This window comes from Pelodiscus sinensis, chromosome 2, assembly GCF_049634645.1.
Source record: "Pelodiscus sinensis isolate JC-2024 chromosome 2, ASM4963464v1, whole genome shotgun sequence".
NCBI classification, from domain to species: Eukaryota; Metazoa; Chordata; order Testudines; family Trionychidae; genus Pelodiscus; species Pelodiscus sinensis.
This window is the reverse complement of record NC_134712.1, coordinates 140,264,678-140,285,476: the sequence shown is the minus strand read 5'-3', so window position 1 is coordinate 140,285,476 and position 20,799 is coordinate 140,264,678. Positions and strand designations below refer to the sequence as shown.

The 20,799-nt window shown below is 42.1% G+C and overlaps 1 protein-coding gene across 1 annotated transcript; it reads right to left on the bottom strand.

Moving 5' to 3' along the window:
- Positions 1–690: 690 nt before the first annotated feature.
- Positions 691–16,732, bottom strand: NDUFS6 (NADH:ubiquinone oxidoreductase subunit S6). Its single transcript, XM_075921520.1, has 4 exons — positions 16,551–16,732; positions 12,971–13,024; positions 4,231–4,353; positions 691–839 (listed from the first exon to the last, which is right to left on the bottom strand). Exons 1-4 carry the CDS (start codon positions 16,689–16,691, stop codon positions 771–773), a joined length of 387 nt encoding a protein of 128 aa, XP_075777635.1. The 5' UTR covers positions 16,692–16,732; the 3' UTR covers positions 691–770.
- Between the last annotated feature and the right edge of the window lie 4,067 nt (positions 16,733–20,799).

Below are 20,799 nucleotides of genomic sequence, written 5' to 3'. Positions count from 1 at the left end.
TTTAAATTTAGTTATTTTTATCAGCTGAAAATTCACTCACAGTAACCAATCTATGAACAGGAGTAAAAATGAAGCCAAGAGACAAATACCTAGAATTATCAAAACCACATATATTCTAATCTGAAACCCAGGTATAATTCAGGCTTGAAAATAAATTATATTTATTTAACTTATTGGAAGGGAGAGAGTATCAGATTTCCATTTCCATTTGATTTCAGCATCAGTTTCAATTCCAAGACATTTTACTAAGAGGCATCCCAGATCGTAAAAATATAACATGGCACAATGTCTTTTCTATGAACAGAGATTAGAATTTCTACCTCAAACTTCTTTGAATCATTCATCTCTCCAAACACACGCCGGGCTGTATACATATTAGGATAATGTACACTATAGGTTGTGATTTCTGCCCTTGAAGTAGCCTCTGCTAGGAAACACAAAAAATTCTCTAGTAATCCTTAACATAGTACTGTACACTACATTAAAGAGCACAATGGAAACTTTACTGTGTATCACAAGAGTCAACACAGACCAGTAAGTGTGCCACATGTTAATGCTCTGTAAAAATCATGCCCCAACATCTGCAGGGTGCATTACCCATACCATAGAGAAGCCCTTAGTTTTTCAAATGTTAAGCTGGTATATCTTTACACAAACAAGATTTTGTTTTTAAACACAAAAAAGGCTCTCTGAGCTTTTATATTTTGTTTATTGTTAATATTTTAACACTGAAATCCTGACAATTCTGCAAGTCATGAAGGGATGATTTTTCAATGGTGATGTTGCTGTTTAAACTGAAGTCCACAGTAACCACAGGTTCCAGTTTTTGTATCTTTGTCCTGCAAAAAGAAAAAAAAAAAGAAAAAAAATACAAGACTTGCCAAATAAAATAAAAGTGTATTACTGCAGATTTTAAAAATTGTACGTCACAAAATTACTTATATATTTACCTATCTTCTTCCTAAAATGATTACCAACCTTATTCAAGTACAGTCAACTTTACATATTTCAATTATACTATCTACAGTGAAAATTGATTAAAAACGGTATTAAGGTCATGTTTGACTTCCACATCATGCCCAGCTTACAAGTTATTTCTCCCCTTCTTTTAAAAAAATGTCAGTACTAGAAACTCAAAGTACGATCTGAAAAAAAATCACACTTATTTCTTCTTAGTGTATCAACAGTAATAAAGGCTTCTTAAGTAAAACTGGACCTCTGACATCTACATAACCTCACAAATTGCAGCATTACCTCCAAAAGTAACTTCACTGGGCAAGCTGTCACTGATTGGAATTTCAACAAGATATGTTGATTATTCAAAATAGCAGAGAGCAGCTCTCTTAAGCCATGTCGACACTGGGATTTCAGACAATAGCACTATCCTATGATGTAGATAAAGGAGGAAAGATCAGAGGCTGAATTCTGAGGGACATCCTGAAGAGCAACTCTGGAAAGTCAGGCAAATATAGCCAAGATTTGATAAGTAACAATAGAGAAAGCATTCACAGACTCATAAGACTGGAAGGGACCTTGATGAGTTCATCTCAAAATGCAGAAAACTGATTTCTGGGGTTTGCTGGGGGGTGAGGGCGGGGTTTAAGATCAAAGGCATCATAGAATTAGTTTCTTTACTGATCATAGAACACTGAGTTTTATTCTGCCAGCAAGACATTTTCATGCCATTCTCATCCACAAAACATAAGCTAAGTACTTGTTACTGGCTCTCCAGCTTCTCTTTAGCAGCTAGTCCATTCAGAAGACATCTCTATTAATCTTTAACCCCCAAAATGGCAAAAAAGCCATTAGTGATTATACCAAATACATACAACAAGCACATTCTGTACTTCAACTTGAGAAAAAGTTCCAGTTATGCTAACTAATAATTTTTAAAAATGGACTGAAGCACTTTGCCTTGGATATTTTTAGCTTCCAGATCCACTATCAGATATTTCAAGTGATGAAAAAGAGGAAAAACACAGATCCGCAATGACATTAATGCAAGTTGGCTGGTCGGAAAAAACAAATCAACGACTGAAAACATCCCTACAGGGAATATTGCATTCCTGCTTAGTGTTGAAAAGGAAGCCACAGAATACCATGTCTACACTGCTGATGATGCCATCCAACAAAGTAAAGAAAAACGAGGTCTGTGCTATTTGCAGAAAACAAATGAAGTTAAAATTATGAGAACTTATTGGGAGAAAATTGCATAGATGTTTGATCAAAACATAGCATGCATTTTACATAAGATGCTCTAAATAGGAGGAATAAATTCACAAGAGTGCTGACAGAAGGCAGACTTACAATACTGGTGTTACGTATTTGCTGACATGGTGACTTAAAGCAAAATCAAAGAGCTACTGAAAGAAGCGGTGGGACCTTTCCATTAGTATGCTACATGACTAGCCCAACTACACATCATGGTAGGAAGAGACAGACGTGGGATGATGAAACATAAATCTCAAATTTTCTTCTCTTCCATCATTAGAACCAAAGATCCAGATGTTTACCCAAATATATATTTATACAAGTGATTTGTTGCACTGAACTGAACAGTGAGAAACTGTGAAAGTTAAGTGACAGAAGAAAAGAAATTAATTCAGAACTATGAATTAAAATATCTACACTTCTGTCCAGGTTCACTAAGCTTGCAGCATATTAGCAACAGTTTATTCAAAGCCACACAAAGGGCTGGGAACTAAAATTATTATTTAGTTGGTAAAAACATCTCAATCTTTCATACCCACTCTGAGATATGCCTTATCGAATGGGGATTCCATTATCTTGTTTCATTTACAGAAACACAAATCTTTCTATTTTAGACAGCAATTGACACTAAGTTTGAATAATAAATATGCTTATAAAATGAATCCCAGTATGTGTTTTCTTCATAAAGTATGAGTTTTCCCCCCCATGTTGGGAAAACTCACAATGATGAAGAAATGAAATAAAACCACCAATTTATAAACAAGAGTTATTGATGGTCATCACAGCCAGAGATCAAGTAGACAGAGAAAGAAGATTTTAAACTCAGAATCAGGGACCATGTTTTGTTTATGTGGACAGCACCCAGCATGTTATCGCTGCTATCAGGCCACGAATAATCATACTCTATTTTCACTTAGAGAGGGTTCCTCTAAAACAGGGCTACTCAACTTTGGAAGCCCTGCTGACCACAATGATACTCGCAGCACATGCCGAGGGCCGCAACTTAAGTGTGGTTGCATATACATGCAAATATATGCAAACAGCTTCTTTTACACTGACAGGCACGAATACAAAGATTAAGGCAAGACTATACAACGCACAGGCCCCATTTATGTCAGTTCTGCTGATAATAAAATGCTATATTTACCCGATTTCTACCCATATGACAGCACTTGTAATGAGTAATGACAATCCAGGAATTTAACTACTAAAATGCATAGCAACAGAAGACCATTATATTGACTACTTTTTTGTTTTGGCTCTCACCCATGGGGTGTGAGTTGAGCCCTGCATAAATCCAACCTGCACTACGGGCCACAAACAAACAGGCCACAGGCCGCATGTGGCCCAGGGGCCGCCTGTTGAGTAGCCGTGCTCTAAAATGACATGAATTGACAGGGCAGCATCCATGAAACTGTCAGTGCTTATGAACTGCAAAAGAGGAAGGAGAAATGTATACTGCACCTGCACTCTTTGGTCATAAGGGGCTTGAGTCTTCAAGCTGTCAAACCAGCATTTTACATAATTACTAAATCAACTGAACTTTGTTTTAAAATTAAAGCATATTGAAGAAAAATCTTAATTGAAAGAAGTAAAGGAAAATATCATGAATCTGAATAGATATTCAGGATAGGAATATCCTAATGAAAGTTCCTACTTCTTGTTCATAAGGCATTGTTTGTTACTAGTTGATCTTCCTTTCACTTCCTCTTCCCAGGAACTAGTCTGAAACTAGTTGATGTTGATAGAAAGAAGCCTGTTAATTTCAATGCCCTTGATGAGGGTCACAATCTATCATTGAAGACTAAATTCTTCTAAGCAGAAAACATCACCCGTACATTCTTAGAGTGCCATGCACACCTATTTTATTATAGAAATAATAAGTGAGAGTCTCTCTCTCCTTTGCAACTTACTAAGCCAAAACTTCAAGAGTGATTTTATCTACCATAAATAAATGAGTAAATAAACTACACTACACGTGATACAAGATAGCAAAACAGGAAATTAAAGTTGAGTTACCAAATTTATGTATACTTTAGGATGTCCCCGAGCTCCTCCACCACCATCACATGATACCACTCGATTTTCAACTTTATTCACAGGCTGCTCTGAAATTAAGTCAATTGCAAAGCTCTCATTTACCTGCAACAACAGAACAAGAGAAAATATTTTTCCTAAGGTTTACTGCAACAAGGCACAAAGCAGAAGATCACCATCTCAGTGTCTCAGAAACCAAAATATGTATAGTAATTTTTTAAAGAACCATTTTTTAATATTGCACAATCACTGGTGATTAAGAGAACAAGCCACATACTAAATATCAAGCAAAGCTTATCTAACTTCTACCAAATTATGAGTAAGTTTCCTCGCTTTAGTAGAACAATAGCAGCTTCAACTTTCATGTTAGGAAAAAGATTTTTTAAATATAGTGAATTCTGAAGCGTACAGAAACTTCTTTAAAAGAATAGATTTGAAACAAATTTCATATTTTATAAATAGCTCGTGCCCATTTAAAATAATTACCTCAACCTGCAGCAGAGTTTAAAAGTAACTTTAGATCTGTTCAACTGCATTAAAATATTATCACAAACCTATCTGTCCACCCACTTACCTTTGATCGAATACACTTAGAGTGTGAATTCTGCTTTTATGCCAAGGAAAAATTCTGTCCTGATATATGAACACAACTTCCACTGACTGTAAGTTCAACTGAGCAAATGTAGAATTCAACACAAGTAATTCATATGTATATACACACACTATCTGCTGGACAGCAAACAGGCATTAAAACTTTGACCACAGAGACCAAATGGGAGAAAGTCTAGAAAAGATACATGGAGAACATCTGTCAGTGCTGAACACGAATTTTAACAGCTAATAAAGTGCAGCTTCTTGTACTAAATTTAAAATAAGAACATAAGGAGAAATACTTAAAGTTATAGCAGCAGTTAATACCTACTTGTGGGATGCTGGCTTCTACTTTACTAGAGAAACTGGGTATTATGTGGAAAACCCATTTTATATACACAAAGAATATAAGATTCTGCAATGCCAATCAAAAAAGGCAGTATCTGCTGTGTGTATATCTTTAAAGTATTATTCAAAACATACAATTTGATTCTTTTTGAAAAATGCAGCTACTCATGGGGAGGAAGGTAGATAAGAAGCATAACATAAGTACACTCGTATCAGGTGAATCCAGAAGAGCTAGACAGAAGTAGTTATTTTACATGTTGCCATATGCCAGAACGGTAACACATGCCCTGTCCCCAAATTATTTCTTCCACAAAGGATTTAAATTATTTAATTCAAGAAGAAAATTAATGCAGCTAGTCAAATTAATTATCCAAGACTGAACTTTTTGGTAGCTAAGTTTCAGTGTGGCTGTGAACCAAGTTTCAGTGCTTTGACCACAAATATCCATGTGTGGAAATTAGACACTGAATTTTAAAACATGATCATTTTCAAGTTTCAAATAACCATAATAAGCAAATCTTTTTGCTGAGGCAGGGTCTCAGAATCCCACTTGGCATTATGCATGTGTGAACTATGCATGTTCTGTTCATACAAGAGATCTTAGGTAATTTTAAGAGTGGGCATGGAAGAAGTCCTTCCTCCTTCCATGTAACAGGCAACAGGGAGGAGAGAAAGCTATAAGGCTCTGAAGTATAGCTGATGTAAAGACAGGAACAGACCCATCTCTCTCCCAGGACACAGTCAATGCCCAACCATTTCCTTAGCCATGAGAATCTCTGCCTCATGCATTATGCAACTGCCTCATATCCAGTTCAACCAGAACAGAGTGAGGAGAGAAGCCTAGGGAAAACAATAAGTAATCAAGTAATTAAGGCTAGTAACACAATAAGGTTATTAAGGAGCAGTTATCTGGCTAATCATGTAGTCGATACAAACTTGTATTGACTACACGATTAGTCGATAAAGGGAGCCACTCTGCAGAACCACAGTGAGAATAGTTCCCAGAACTGGCATGAGCCGGGACTGAGCAGTCCCCACTCACGCAGGCTCTGGACTGCTGTGACTTTGCATTTTAAATGTAGTAAGAGCTGACAGGCTGTTACTACATTTAAAATGCAGAGCTGCAGAGGTCCTGGACCAGTGCAAGCTGGAACTGCTCAGTCCCAGCTTGTACCAGGTCCAGCAGTCCTTGTTTGCGGCACCATTGGCTGGCCATGAGCAGGGACTACTGCCAGAGCAGCCTCTGCCCACAGCCAGCCAGGGCCACCACGGATGGTGGGGGCAGGAGGAGGGGAAGGGCTGCATTTCACAGCAGCAGCCCTTATCCCAGGGCAGGGGGAGGGGGAGGGGAATGAAAGAAGAAATCTCACAGATAGTGGCTGCTGGAGCAGCCTCAGGCTGTCACAGGTATAGACTGTTTCGCGGCAGGCTCCTCTACCCCTTCCCACAACTGTCCCCCTCCCCCCGCTGTCCCCTTGCTGCCTCTCCTACAGCTTGGCCATAAGCTTACCCTTATGAGGTAGACAAATACTCGACTATTCACTTACATGCCTATAAAATAATGCACATGCATGGTGTGGGGAGAATTAAGATGAAAAGGCTATCTTAATTTCAAATTTACTAACAGTAGAATTCCTCACTTTACAATTGTTCTATTCTTTGTCATGGAGTAATACAACGGGTTTTCCCCAGGTGCAACCTAAAGCTGGAATGCCACTGAGCCCTCTGTCTCACCAACCTGAATTCTCTTGCACTCTGTGATGCTGTGACTAGCTGCAAAACTAATAGGTACTGCATTTACATAGACATCCACAGGCAGACACACACCCAGCTAAGTTACATGACTGCTTCTTTCAGCCAACAATAAAAGGTTCCAGCCAATTCCCCCCAGTTTCCCAACTTGGCTCCCCTGAGCTAACCAACCTTACCAATAGATATTTATAACCCTGTCCATATCTCCCTCAGTGTGGAGAGTACTTGCATCAGTTTTGTTTCTGAGCTGAGGTTTCCCAAGCACTTCAAACAAAATAGTGTTTTAGGTAAAACATAAAACATGTTGATTAATTACAGATAGATTTTTAAATGATTATAACTGATTTGTGTAGAGCACAGATGTTCACCAAAGAAAATAAAAATAATTGCACAATCTAAGTTTTATAACCTAAGCAGGATTTGAATTAGGGATGTTAAGTAGCATTTAATTAGCTAATCGAGTAGTTGGGAGTTTCCATCAACTACCCAATTAGTCTATATGGAGGGGGCGGGTGGGGCGCCTACCCCTGCTGTGACTCCACAGTTTAAATGTAGGAGGAGCTGCACGTGTAGGCAGCCGGGCTCCTGCAGCATTTAAACTGCAGAGCCACAGCAGGGTGACCTCCCTGGGGCAGCATGAGCGGGGACTCAGCAGTTCATCACTGCACCTCTGCCTTTTAAATATAGTAAGAGCCAGGCAGCTCTTACTACATTTAAAAGGCAAAGGTGTAGCAGTTGGGGACCTGGCGTGAGCCGTGTTTGCAGCAGTCCCAGCTGGTGCCAGGTCCCCCGCTGCGCCTCTGCCCCCTTCCACCCCCCGCCAAGATGGTGCTGGGGTAAACTGCTCCCCTCAACACCAGCTCCTACTCCCCCCACCCTGACGCCTCTGGGGAAAATGAGTAGTCAAGGAGTGACTCGACTAGTCGCTTACATTCCCAATTTCAATCAAGCTGGAGACCCAGAGTATGCTCCTCAACGCTGAGGGGGGGGAACTGAACCTCAGGGGCTGGAACCAGGGAAGTGGGGGGCCACATCTGGGCCCTGGGCCTGAAGTTCCCCACCCCGCTATATAGCATAGAATGTAAGCACAAAGCAAGACCAGATTTCATGGGGGAGACCAGATTTCACGATTCATTACACATTTTTCATGTCTGAATTTGGTAGGATCCTATTAATGATCTATTCACTGTCTCTTCAAAGAGTCTAATTGGACAAATGAATGAATCACGGGTTGTTCTTGTTCAGGACTAGGAATGTGAATGCTTAGTTACTTCCCCCCCTTGCTGCCTCTATCAGATAGGCTGCGTGAAGCCGGACGCCGGGCTCCCTGCGGCATTTCAAAGCAGCAGTGCCTCACGGAGCCCAGGGTCAGCTGGGGACTCAGAGCCCTCAGCTGGACTTGGGCTCCACACGGCCCTGCCGCTTTCAAACACCACGGAGAGCACAGGGCCAGCGGGGCACTGCTTGATTCCTCTGCGGTCCCCACGCTCCCCGCAGAGCTTTCGTCTTTGAAGTGTAACAACAGCCACTTTTTGAAGTGACTTCAAAAGCAGAAGTCCCCTTATCGACTAATCAAATAGTCGATACAAATTGCATCGACTATTTGATTAGCCAATTACTTGACATTTTACATCCCTATTCAGAGCAAAGCATTTGGACAGAAAGCCCAAGATGTGCAAAAGCAGCAGGCTACAATTAGGCTTTTTAATCCTTATTTAAATATATAAATTTAACTATGATGAAGCAAACCCTTTAAATACATATTTCTCTGAACAGGGATAAATTTAAGCATGTGCTTAAGTGACATGATTTTCAAAGTGCTGAGAATTCAGCAACTTTCACTGAAAGTCAGGCCGTTTAAGTACCTAAGTATTGATTGACATCTCTAAAGTTAGGCTACTTTTGAAAATACTGGCTGAAAATTACAGCTAAAAATGCACATTGTTCTAAAATGCAATGTCTTTGCTTTTTTAGACTTCGGCATTAAAAGTACAAAATTGTTAGTGATAAGGAGTCTGCAGAAGATCTTTAACTTTTGATCAATTATTAGGGTTATTTGACATTTATGATCAATTACATGAGAGAAATCAGATATACCTTTGTAACGGAACCAGAAGACAGCCAGGAGTAAAGGATGAGGAAAAAGGGGGAGAGTTAAAAACATTTGAATAGGTTTTAAAAGGTAAGAAGTGGTTTTACAAGTCCTTATATTGTTTTCAGTTAAGACATACGTTGAATTATTTTGCAGTATTACAGATTGCAGTGAATGATTAAGTTAGTTACTTGGGGACGCAGGTGATCTGAATGTTACTTGTTCATCTGATAACTATATCCCTTTTCCTTTTCTTGTATTTTCAATTGCTTATTTCAACAAACCTAGCAGAGCATGCACATTTGTTGCCATCTATATGAAACATCTCATCTAAAAACCTAGGAAAAAAAGTGAACCATTAAAACTCCAATAAAACTCCAATAGCCCGGCATCCAACTGTACGGCACTCCCGATAGTCCGGCATCAAAATGGCAAGAACCTAGTGAGTGTTTAAGTAAATAATTTACAGTCTGTATTAGTGCTGAAGTGTATAATTTTTGTATTTAAGTGAATCAAGTGCTGTATTAAGTGTTTTAAGTTACTGTATTAATAGTTTAAGTGATTAGCCAGTGCTGCACACTACTGTACATAGTATCCGCATCTCATAGTACCTCCTGATAGTCCGGCATATCCGATAATCTGACACCACCTAGGTCCCAAAGGTTCCAGATTATCGGAAGTCGACTGTACCTCATATTTAACAATTTTTAATCAATATTTCTGAGACTCAGTGAGAAATCATGGTACCTTAAATATTCTGGGGAAAAAAGATATGCTCTCCATTTTAGTACCTTTGGGGATACTAAATTCCAAATTCCAGAATTTCCAGCCACTTTTGGATTAATTAAAAATGCAGATGCTGTACACCAAAAAAGTTAACACCACATACTGTCAGGTTACTAGGATTCATTTCCACACTGGGCCCCTTATGACCTATCCGTTAAAGATAATGGAAAGAAATCAACTTCATTCCAGCTTTATCAAAGTATAGCCAACTCTAGACTTGCTCACATCAAAACAATGCACTGGGAAGTAATGTTAAATATTTGTAGCCAGTAATCAGAAAACATTAGCAGTTTGCTTCACGTCAGAGGTGGTAGCTCATTTCTGAGTAAAATGGTTGGTGCAATGTCAGGGATAGCTTACACAAAGAAAAAGCAGTCTTCCTCATTCAGAAGGTGGGCAGTCATATCTTCTCAGCCCAGCTCTACAGTACTGACTCATTCCATCCACACACTGAGTGGGTTCTATTCCAAGTGCTATGCTCCCCTTGGTCACAGGGTAAGAACATAACTAAGGCTGCCCAAATCTTTCAATTCTGCTAGTTGGAAAAGGGTAGTTCTGGTTAAGAATCCCCATTGAACCATCATTTTGGTTTCTACCTTTGAACAGTCACGTAAAGCATCTCTGAGTCCATCAGGTGACAACAACAACAGCCACAGAAAAATACCTCCTCAGCATAAACAGAAGTGCTAGAAATTAGATACAGTATTACTTAGGATATTCTGAGATCTCAGACTTCAAGATTGCAATGCATATTCTAGAGCACTTGAACAAGAGCTCCCCAATACTGGCCAATTCCCAAAATTCACTCTACTGGTAGTTAAATACCAAAGTACCAAGGAATGTGTACCTGAGAACAAAAGATACAATCATGCTGTAACAGTACTAAACATGAAGGTCTTCGAAAACAGTGCTTCTGTATATATTTGATTAATCTATTAAAAGCACACCACTTCTGCTTTTAGAAAGTATAGTTAGCATGTTTACTAAATGAAATGTAGAAAGACTGATTTGGAGTTCTTCTCCGGGACAGTATTCTGCCACTCATGCCAGAAGGATAAATATGAATTCAAGCTAGGGATGTTAAAATGCATTATTTAAGCAAATGTATAGCCTACTGAAAATTTCACACTGAAAGTTTACATGCTAGGGGAAGGGAGAGGGAGGCGGCTCCTGCAAAGACATCTGCCCCCCACCCCCAAATCCGCCTCCTACGCTGCAGCCTCTGTATCAGTAGGCTGCTGCTTGCCCCTCCCACTCATGCTGCTATCTCTGTATCAGAGGCAGCACTGCAGGAGAGAAGGAGAGCTTCTTGTAATCATGCACAGTAACTGATGAGCCAAGGCTCATTGGTTAATCGTGTATACGTTCACATCCCTAATTCACATAAACAAAAACTGCATGCTATTATAGTATAACAATTATCTTGAAGATTTAGAAGAAAAGCCAATACAAATAAGGGGATTTTAAGAAAAGTGTAATAAGTAGTCTAAGCAAGATTTATTTTCATAATGTCTGATTTCTCCTTTCACCCAAAGAACATTGTAAGTTTCTACTTTAATAATTAAGAGGTAGTCCAGGAAAGTTAAAGATGATGCCATTAAGATTTATTTTTCAATGGACTTGTATCTAGTTTTAATTTTCTAAAATATATAAAGGAAGTCCCCAAATCTAATTTTCTCTTTTCTGTTCTTAACCCTTAAATTATTAGGAATGTCAAGTTAGACATTCCCTAGTTTTATCAAAGGAATTCAGGGACATGTGAGGGACTTTGTGAGCTCCAACAGCTACTTGACCAGACAAAAGTGTTTCACACAAGCAACACCGCCATGTAATCCTATTCATAAATTTAAGATCTATCTTAAAACTAGTGAAGTTGTTTGCCCCATTACTATTACAGGGCTGTTCCAGAACCTCACTCCTCTGTAGTAACACTGTATTTACTGTATGTTATATTAGAACTAAGGCTCCAGCTTGCAAACACACACACACACGTTGTCTCATTGATTTCATTGTGTTTACAAGATCAGGATGCAGTAGTCTAGCAAATATGTAAGTACTTAGTTTTAACAAATAAATAGATCCATTGGCCTTCAAATAGGACTCCTCATTAAATGAACATGTTTAACGGTTTTGCTGAACTGAGGCCTGACAATGTTGTAATTTATTTTTAAAACCCTATAAATGTCAGTCATTTCCCCTATTAGTCTCAGTTATATTTAATTTGTTATATATTGTCTAATTAAGTCTCCTGAGTACTTTTCATATATGTAATGCTCATGGACTCAGGCACACACAAAACTACAGACACTTTATCTATGTAACTGAGGTTGTAGAAAAAAATTGTGATATCTTAACTGCAGTAAGCTGTGATCAATACTCTTCTTTATTTGGAACTGCTGCTGGACAGACCAAGACATAGTAAACTTCCACAGAAAGATCCTTCATTATTATAAGCATAATCAGTACTAAAATTCTTTATGAAATAGAGTTACTCTATATTTGTTCTTACAGAACCTAGCACAATAAGGTCTTGATCTCACTGGAGACTCGGTGCTATCACAATTGAAATAATAAATGAGTCAAATATCGACTCACTGTTACTTTCTCTGAACGCTTTTATATTGGATTATGTCCATAGAATAGTTTGGCAGAATTTGATTTTCATTGAATAGTATATATTGAAATTTAGTGACCAATATATAAAATATTTTAGAAAGTTTAAGAGGAAATTCTCCAGAATAACAATATTGTGAGGGAGTAGGAGTTAGCAAATACACATTCAAGGCTTGTCTTCTCATATCACTATTCTGGATAACTACACATGCAGACACACTTATTCCAGATTAACAGCGCCTTGCTCCTGTGTATTTTAGCTCACTGAGTTCCTGAATCCACACGTAGACAATCCCTTAGATCAAAGCTGTGGAACAGAGGAGTACATAAAGCAGTCTGACATCAAAGCAAAGTACAACACATCAGCTGGAGCAGCAACTTGTTCAAAGACATCACAAAACATCTGTCAATTCCACTGCCACAAATTTAAAAAATTGTGGACATTACATTTTGTACTTTGATAAAATTGAATATTTAAGGTATTATTACCTAAGAAAATTAAAATCATATCCTGAAGAATCTAAACACAATGTGTTTTACCTCCTTATGTCGTGCAACAAATCGAACCTTCCTGTAGTCATTTTCTTCATAAACCTGAAGCAGAAAATAAGTTGTATCTTAATTAGAAAATAGTTACCAGGACTAAGAAACATTAATATTTAACTCACAATAAAAACTTGCTGGTGGTACAATACAAAAATGAAACTGTCTGTGTTCCAAAAATGGTCAATGCCAGGTGTTTTACTGGGAATGAACAAAACAGGCAATCAGAGGCAAGCGATATCCAGAGCACGGTGTTTTACTCTTTACCATCTTAGCTAAAAAACACAGTAATGATCCTATCATTCATCAGCTTAACTAGTTTTTTTTTTTAACCCCCATTATACTTTGGGCCTTCACAATATGCACCTGGCAAAGACTCTGGTTGACTCTGCACTAGGGGAAGTAGTACTTTTTGGGTGTTTTTAATGCACTAACAATTTCATTCAGTAAACCCTGGTTCTTATGTTACATGAAGAAGCAAACAACACTTCCTTCTTCACTTTCTCCACACCAGTCACGACTTCATATCCTCACTTAGTTGTCTCTTTTCCAAGCTGAAAAGTCCAGTCTTAAATCTCATCTCATACAGATGCTGTTCCATAACCTTAATTTGTGTTGCCTTTTTCTGTACCTTTTCTAATTCTAATATTTATTTTTTTGAGGTGGAATGACAAGAATTGAATGCAGTAGTCAAGTTGTGGCAGTACCATAGATTTATAAGAAAGGCCATACTTGGTCAAATTACAGGTTCATCTAGCCCAGTACCCTATCTTTCGACAGTAGCCAATGCCAAATGCCTCAGAGAAAGTAAACAGAAAAAATCATCAAGTGATCCCTCCTCTGTCATCCATTTCCAGCCTGTGACAAACAGAGGCTAGGAACATCATCCCTACCCATCCTGGCTAATAAGTACTGATGGACCTAGCTTCCACAAATTTATCTAGTTCTTTTTTGAATCCTGGTAAAAGCCCTGGACTTTACAACATCCTGTGGCAAGGAGTTCCACAGGTTGACTGTGTGAAGATATATTTTCTTTTGTTTGTTTTATTAATTTCATTTGGTGACCCCTAATTCTTATGTTAATGGTACAAGTAAATAACTTTTCCTTATTCACTTTCTCCACACCTGTCATAATTTTATAGACCTCTATCATATCCCCCCTTAATCTCTTCTCTAAGATGAAAAGTCCCAGTCTTTTAATTTGTCTTCATATGGCACCTGTTCCAAATGCCTAATTATTTTTGTTGCCTTTTTCTGAACCGTTTCCAATGTCAATATATATTATTGAGATGAGGCGACCACATCTGTATGCAAGTATTCAAGATATGGGCGTACCATGGATTTTTATATAGACTGTCTTATTCTTTATCCCTTTAAATGATTTCTAACACTGTTTCTATTTTGACTGCCACTACATATTGAGTGGATGTTTTCAGAGAACTATCCACAATGACTCTACCATCTCTCTCTCTCGAGTGGTTATAACAAAATGATGTGTTCCAGACCCCCAGCAGACCGTTAATGCTTTAACAAATAAAAAAATCAAACCATCTCCTCCCACATAAATACATTAATTTCACAAGTATCTTGGCTATACTAATGCTAGCCTAGTTTGTGGTCTGTGGACTACATGGAGGTTAGGGATGTGAAGGAGTAGCGGACTAGTCGCTTCCTCCTCCCTTGCTACCTCTATCAAAAAGAGAAAGCAAGGAAGGGAGAAGAGGAGAGGGTACTTCAAAGCAGCAGAGCTGCTTGAAGCCTAGGGCCAGACCCTGGGTTCCACACAGCGCTGCCACTTTGAAACACCATGTGCAGCCGGGGACATCTGGGGTGTCCCAGGCTGCATGCAGTGTTTCAAAGCCGCAGTGCCACATGCGGCTCCGAATCATCTGGGGACTCTCCCGATGACCTCAGGCTCCATCCGGCACTGCCACTTTGAAATGCCACAGGGAAACCGGCATCAGGCTCCTTGCAGCATTTCGAAGTGGTAGGGCCTTGTGGAGCCCTGGATCAGTGGAGAAGTCCCCAGCTCATCCCAGGCTCGACATGGTGCTTTCGCCTTTCAAGTGTAGCAACAGACTTACGGCTACTGCTACACTTCAAAGATGGAGGTGCCCTATTGACTAATGGAATAATGCCTGCGCAGCATCGACTATTCAATTAGTCAATAGTTAACATCCTTAGTGGTGGTTTCAATCAAATGTTGTGCATATATCTTATTTTAGATTTGAATACATGCTTTCACCCCCATCCCAGTAGTACCAGGATTACAACGGTGCCAATGGCACCATCGTGCCTGGCCCACACTCAGAAGGGGCTCACAAATGTTAGGTGCCAGACCCACAAAGATTAATTAAGCTCTGGCTTGCTTATCTCCCACCCAGTATTCCATTCTCCCCATTAGTGGCCCTGTCCATCCACTCTCCTATTACATCCTTAAGATCTGCCACCTAGGTCCTAATAAAAAAAAATTCAGCTGGGGATCATCAGATGAGACTGCACTCTCCTCTCTTAATCCCAACATAGTAACTCACTGGCTGTGTCTACACTGGTCACTTATTCCGGAAAATCAGCCGCTTTTCCGGAATAACTTGCCAGCTGTCTGCACTGGCCCCTTGAATTTCCGGAAAAGCACTGACGATCTACTGTAAAATCATCAGTGCTTTTCCGGAAAAACTATGCTGCTCTTGTTCGGGCAAAAGTCCTTTTCCGGAAAAGAGCCAGTGTAGACAGCAGAGATTTCTTTTCCGCAAAAAAGCCCCGATCGCAAAAATGACGATCGGGGCTTTTTTGCGGAAAAGCGCATCTACATTGGCACGGACACTTTTCCGGAAAAAGCATTCTGCCAATGTAGACGTGCTTTTTCCGGAAATACTTGTAACAGAAAACTGTTCCGTTTTAAGCATTTCTGGAAAAGGGTGCCAGTGTAGACGTAGCCATTCAGTCACGCCTACCATACTTGTGCAAATCAAACACTGGCAGAGGTTATCTTTAGCTGTGTGACACGTCTCAGCTGGTGAACCCAAGAGGGGAGACAAGTGCTAGCATTAGGGGGAATCCATAGCAAGGAGGGAAGCCATACTGTGAAAGAACAGACTTGTAGTGTCAGCCACCAATGCAAAGCTAAATTACTAGTCAGAGCCTGTGCAGAGAGCAAGAAAGGGATACATGGTGGGGACCTATGGCTATGGGGCCATACAGTATTGCCTCCTCCCAGGTGAGGGCTGTGAAAAGCAGAGCAGTGAAAAAACAACGTCAGATAGCGAACTGCAGACGTCAGCGGAGGGGCTTGCTAAAAAGGGCAACCCATGGCAAACGCTAACCCCAGCGCAGGAACAAGCGCGAGCTGGGCAGGGTCGGGGAGCGGCTGGGTGGATAATCCCCGAAATCACAAGCACGGCCCGACTTGCACAGGCAGACAAAGCAGCGCGAGTCACACGGCCCCGTCCTGCAGGGCAGCGCCGCCCAGACCCGCCTGGGGCCCCGGCTCCCCCCACACGCCGGCTCGAGGGGCGCCGAGCGACGCCCAGAACAGCAGCGCAAACCGCTCCCGGCCCCGCCCGCGCAGCAACGTTACCTGCCCCGTGTGCGTCACGCTCTCCCCGCTCGCGGACACGCCCGCGCCGTAGCCTCGCCGGGGGAGCGCAGCGACCCCGCGGCACGGAGCCAGGTGCCTGAGCAACAGCCAGCCACGGAAGGTCGACCCGGGCGCCGCCATTTTGACTCAGCCACGTGATCGAGCAAATTAGTGACGTTGCCCATGCGCGACATGCTCTGAAGCACGTGACCCACGGCAACCTCTCGTGGGGTGCGCTGCGGCCGCGCAGCCGCAGACTCGCTTTGGGGGGGCAGCACCGCTCTCCTCACGTGACCGAGCGGCGCTGCTGGGGCGCCGCCATCTCTGTGAGTTCCCGCGGCCCCCGCCGCTTCTGCCAGCGCAGGTCAGGGGCGCGCGGCGCCGTTGGAGGGGGGGGCTGGCCTCGCGCGCGCCGGGGTGGGGGGGTTTCCCCGCCCCCGTGGGGGGCTGCTCGCGCCGCGCGCTGAAGGGGTCGCCGGGTCCCGCTGACGCGTCTGTTCTGCCGCAGGAGATGGCGGCGGCTCTGCTCGCGAAGACGCTGCTGGCCGCGGCCGCCGCCCCGCTGCGTTACCTGCGGCTCGGCGCGGCCCCCCGCCTGCCCTTCTCGTGCCTGGGCCTCGGGCGCGTCCTAGCGAGCGCGCCGCTGCCCCGCCGCCCGGCCGGCCCCGCGCTGCTCGCCAGCAGCCAGCTTCCCGCCTCGCAGCCGGCCCTGGGGATGAAGACCAAAGGGGTGATCCGAAGGCGCTGCAAGGACTGTTTCGTTGTTCGCAGACGTGGCCGGCTGTTCGTGTACTGCAAAACCCACCCCCGGCACAAGCAGCGACTCTTGTAGCCCCCCCACCCCCCCACCCTTTTCATGACAGCGGAGTCGCTTTTCTGTGTCGCTGTCCCTCCGAAATCCAGCCAGCGTCTGAAGCAAAATGCTAAACCATCCTGCATATGAAATGGCGAGCATAAAGATTGCTGATACACCGGAGATGCCAAACGCTATGGCCCCTAATCGGCGAAAGTGGCATAAATGACTGTCCTTATTAGATGAACTAAACACCAAAAATAAAACGTGTGTTTAGTACTAATTTTCCTGGGTGTTCCAGGGATTTTTTATTCTTGTTGGTATGCGATTTCAAACTGTAACAAGTTTCTTATAAGAGGCTCCGTAATAAAATGGAAAAAAATCTCAAATGATGGTGTTTTCCTACCTTCTGTAGTGAATGTGAAAGTAATCATTAAGGTGTTTTGTAAACTAGTTCAATGTTTCTACCACATTAGGGATTAAGTGATAGTGGAGCAAAGTTTTCACTGTAAAGTTCACAGGTTCAACCAACTTATTTTTTACTAATATTTGTTAGTGTAACCCAGAGTGTGAAGACATCTTTACCTTTATAAATGTGTTTTGGGATGAGGGCTGCATTCTATGGCTGTGTCTACATTGGCAAGATTTTGCGCAAAAGCAGCTGCTGTTGCACAAAAACTTGCCACCTGTCTACACTGGCCACGAGTATTTGCGCAAGAACACGGATGTTCTAATGTACGAAATCATTGCTGCTTGCGCACATACTATGACGTTCCCGCTCAGGGATAAGCCCTCTTGCGCAACTGTTCCTGTGCAAGAAGCCAGTGTAGACAGGCAACGTTAATTTCTTGCACAAGAAAGCCCAATGGCTAAATTGGCCATTGGACCTCTCTTGCGCAAATTCTTTACCGCAAAAACTCTTGCGTTAAAAGTATTTGCGCAAAATCATTAACATTAATCATGCCTATTAGTTTAACTCATATTGTTAGTGCAGTAAAACTTTTGTGCATGGACAAGGCCTGAGCAGTAATAAACTAGGGATGTGATCAGTTAACCATTGTTCTTGGGTGGGGCTGGGAATGAGGGTTTCCCATGCTGCCCCAGGGAAAGAGGACAACTCCAGCCCTTTCTCATTCCACAGTAGCTCGGGCCTGGTGAGAAGCACCTAGCTGTGGCTACTGGAGTGGGTGCAGCTGGAAAACGGGTGCATATCCTCTGGCTGTGGGACACACAGACACACACAAAGGGTATGTCTAGACTACAAGCCTCTTTCGAAAGAGAGCATCTAGACTACAGCCAGTACTTTCAAAAAAGCGCAGTTTGCATTACATAGTGCCTTTTTTCGAAAGAGCACTTTAGAAAAAAGGCGTTATTCCTCATAAAATGAGGTTTTCTGTGATTGAAAAAAAACTGCCGCGGTCTTTTGATTTACTTTTGAAAGAACATGGCAGCAGTCTAGACGCAGAAGAAATTTTTTGAAAAAAGGCCACTTCTTTGGAAAAAACCCTGTAGTCTAGACTCACCCAAACTCTGAAATATATAGCAGCTGTCCCTTTCTCCACCCCTATCCTCTGCTGGCCCAATAGAGTTGTAGTTCTGGTCCCCAACTCTGGGCCCATGCTGCCACCCTCTGGTCATTCTATAGTATAACTCTTCCTCCTACCAGACCCCGTCCTTTCCAGTTTGAGAGAAAAAATAAATTCTAGGCACATCCCATTGTCCTGGCACAACCAAACCATTACCTTGCTTTAAATTATAAGAGAAAACTGCATACCAAATTTGGTAGTTTTAACTGTTCCTGTTCAGAAAGAGTTCTTGAACAAATGGACTTACAGAGGGACACACAAAGTTTCTAAAATATATAGTAGATATGAGCTTTATGATATTAGAATCCATATTATTTTACATGGGTTTCTATAATGATGTGATCCCTTATACAGCACTATGTCTACACTGGCAGGTTCTTGCGCAAGAACGACTGTTCTTCCGCAGAGCGTCCACACTGCCTGCTCTTGCACAAGAAGATTTACAGTATGGCATCGGAAGAGAGGGCTTCTTGCGCAAGAGCTATGCTCTTTTCTAACAAGTGTAAGCTGCCTTGTGCAAGAGGGCAGTGTGGACCCGTGGCACGGGATTCTTGCACAAGAAAGCCTTAGGGCTAAAATGGCCATCAGAGCTTTCCTGCGCAAGAGAGCATCCACACTGCCATGGATGCTCTTGCACAAAAGCACATGGCCATGTGGACATGTTCTTGTGCAAGAACCCGCCAGTGTAGACATAGCCAGTGTATGCGGGGAAATAGCTCTGGTCTCTCCAAGTTTTATAAAAGATTATTGTGACTGTTTTTTAAATAGTTACAACACCTGCAGTGTTTCCAGCAATTCTTTGAAATTTGGTGGCACTGATTACTTCAGGTTTCAGGGTATGCCTTTTGTTGGTTGCTATAAATCTATTCAAATGTAGCCCAGTTAGAAGGTGACTGGCAATTTCCTCACAGGTTTCACAAAGAATGTTTTCGCATGTCCAATAGTCAAGATCTTCAAGGCTTTTTTATGCAAATTTGTCTAGTGCTTTATAAGTAGAACCATACCAAATTAATGGACATGAAAGATGCATCACAGACCATGAAATCTGGTCTTTTGTATGTCTTTACCCTATATCCTTATTTCCAGGGCTCGCCAAACCGTGGTGAGCCCCGCTTGCCAGCCACGCTGTCCGGCGATCTGCGCATGTGCAGATCGTTCTGCGCATACGCAGATCGCCCAAACCCAGCTCTTCCGGGTTGCAATCTACTTGCCACGGGCGAGTAGATTGCATTATTTGTGGAGCCCTGCTTATTTCACAGGGGAGATCAGAGTTTCTTCAGTTGGTCCTGACCCAAAAGGGAGTTGCAGGGCATCACTTGGTTATTTTAAGGGGGATTGTGGTATTGCCACTCTTCTGTGCTGCCTTCAGAGCTGGGCCAGGTGCACAGTGGTGGCTGTTGGCTGGAAGACCAGCTCTGGAGACAGAGCCCCGCCAACAGCATCCCAGAAATAAGTGTGCCAACACCATACCATGCCACCCTTCTCTGCTGCTACCTTCAGAGCTGGGCAGCAGCCAACTGAGGACCCAGTTCTACAGGCAGAGGTGCAAAAAGATAGCAATACCTTGTCATTCTTTGCTGCTGCTGGCTGCAGCTCTGCCTTCAGAGCTGGGATCCTGGCCAGCAACCATCACTCTCCAACTGCCCCACTCTGAAGTGGGGGACCAACACTGCCGCCTGCAGCAGTACAGAAGTAAGAGTAGCAGTACCACAAGCCTGCCTTCCTTACAATAATCTTGATACCTCCCCCCAACTCCTTTTTGGGTAGGACCCCTACAATTCTATAGCACCCTGACATTTCATATTTAAATAGCTGAATTAATGAAACTTACTGTATTTAAAATCCAATGACCATGAAATTGACCAAAAAT

Excerpts from the sequence above, each read along its gene's own strand:
- NDUFS6 (XM_075921520.1), bottom strand. The coding sequence starts at position 16,691 with ATGGCGGCGCCCGGGTCGACCTTCCGTGGCTGGCTGTTGCTCAGGCAC. Across the intron at positions 13,025-16,550 it reads GCGTGACGCACACGGGGCAG|GTTTATGAAGAAAATGACTA; the intron begins GTAACGTTGCTG and ends TTTCTGCTTCAG. Across the intron at positions 4,354-12,970 it reads TTGTTGCACGACATAAGGAG|GTAAATGAGAGCTTTGCAAT; the intron begins GTAAAACACATT and ends CTGTTGTTGCAG.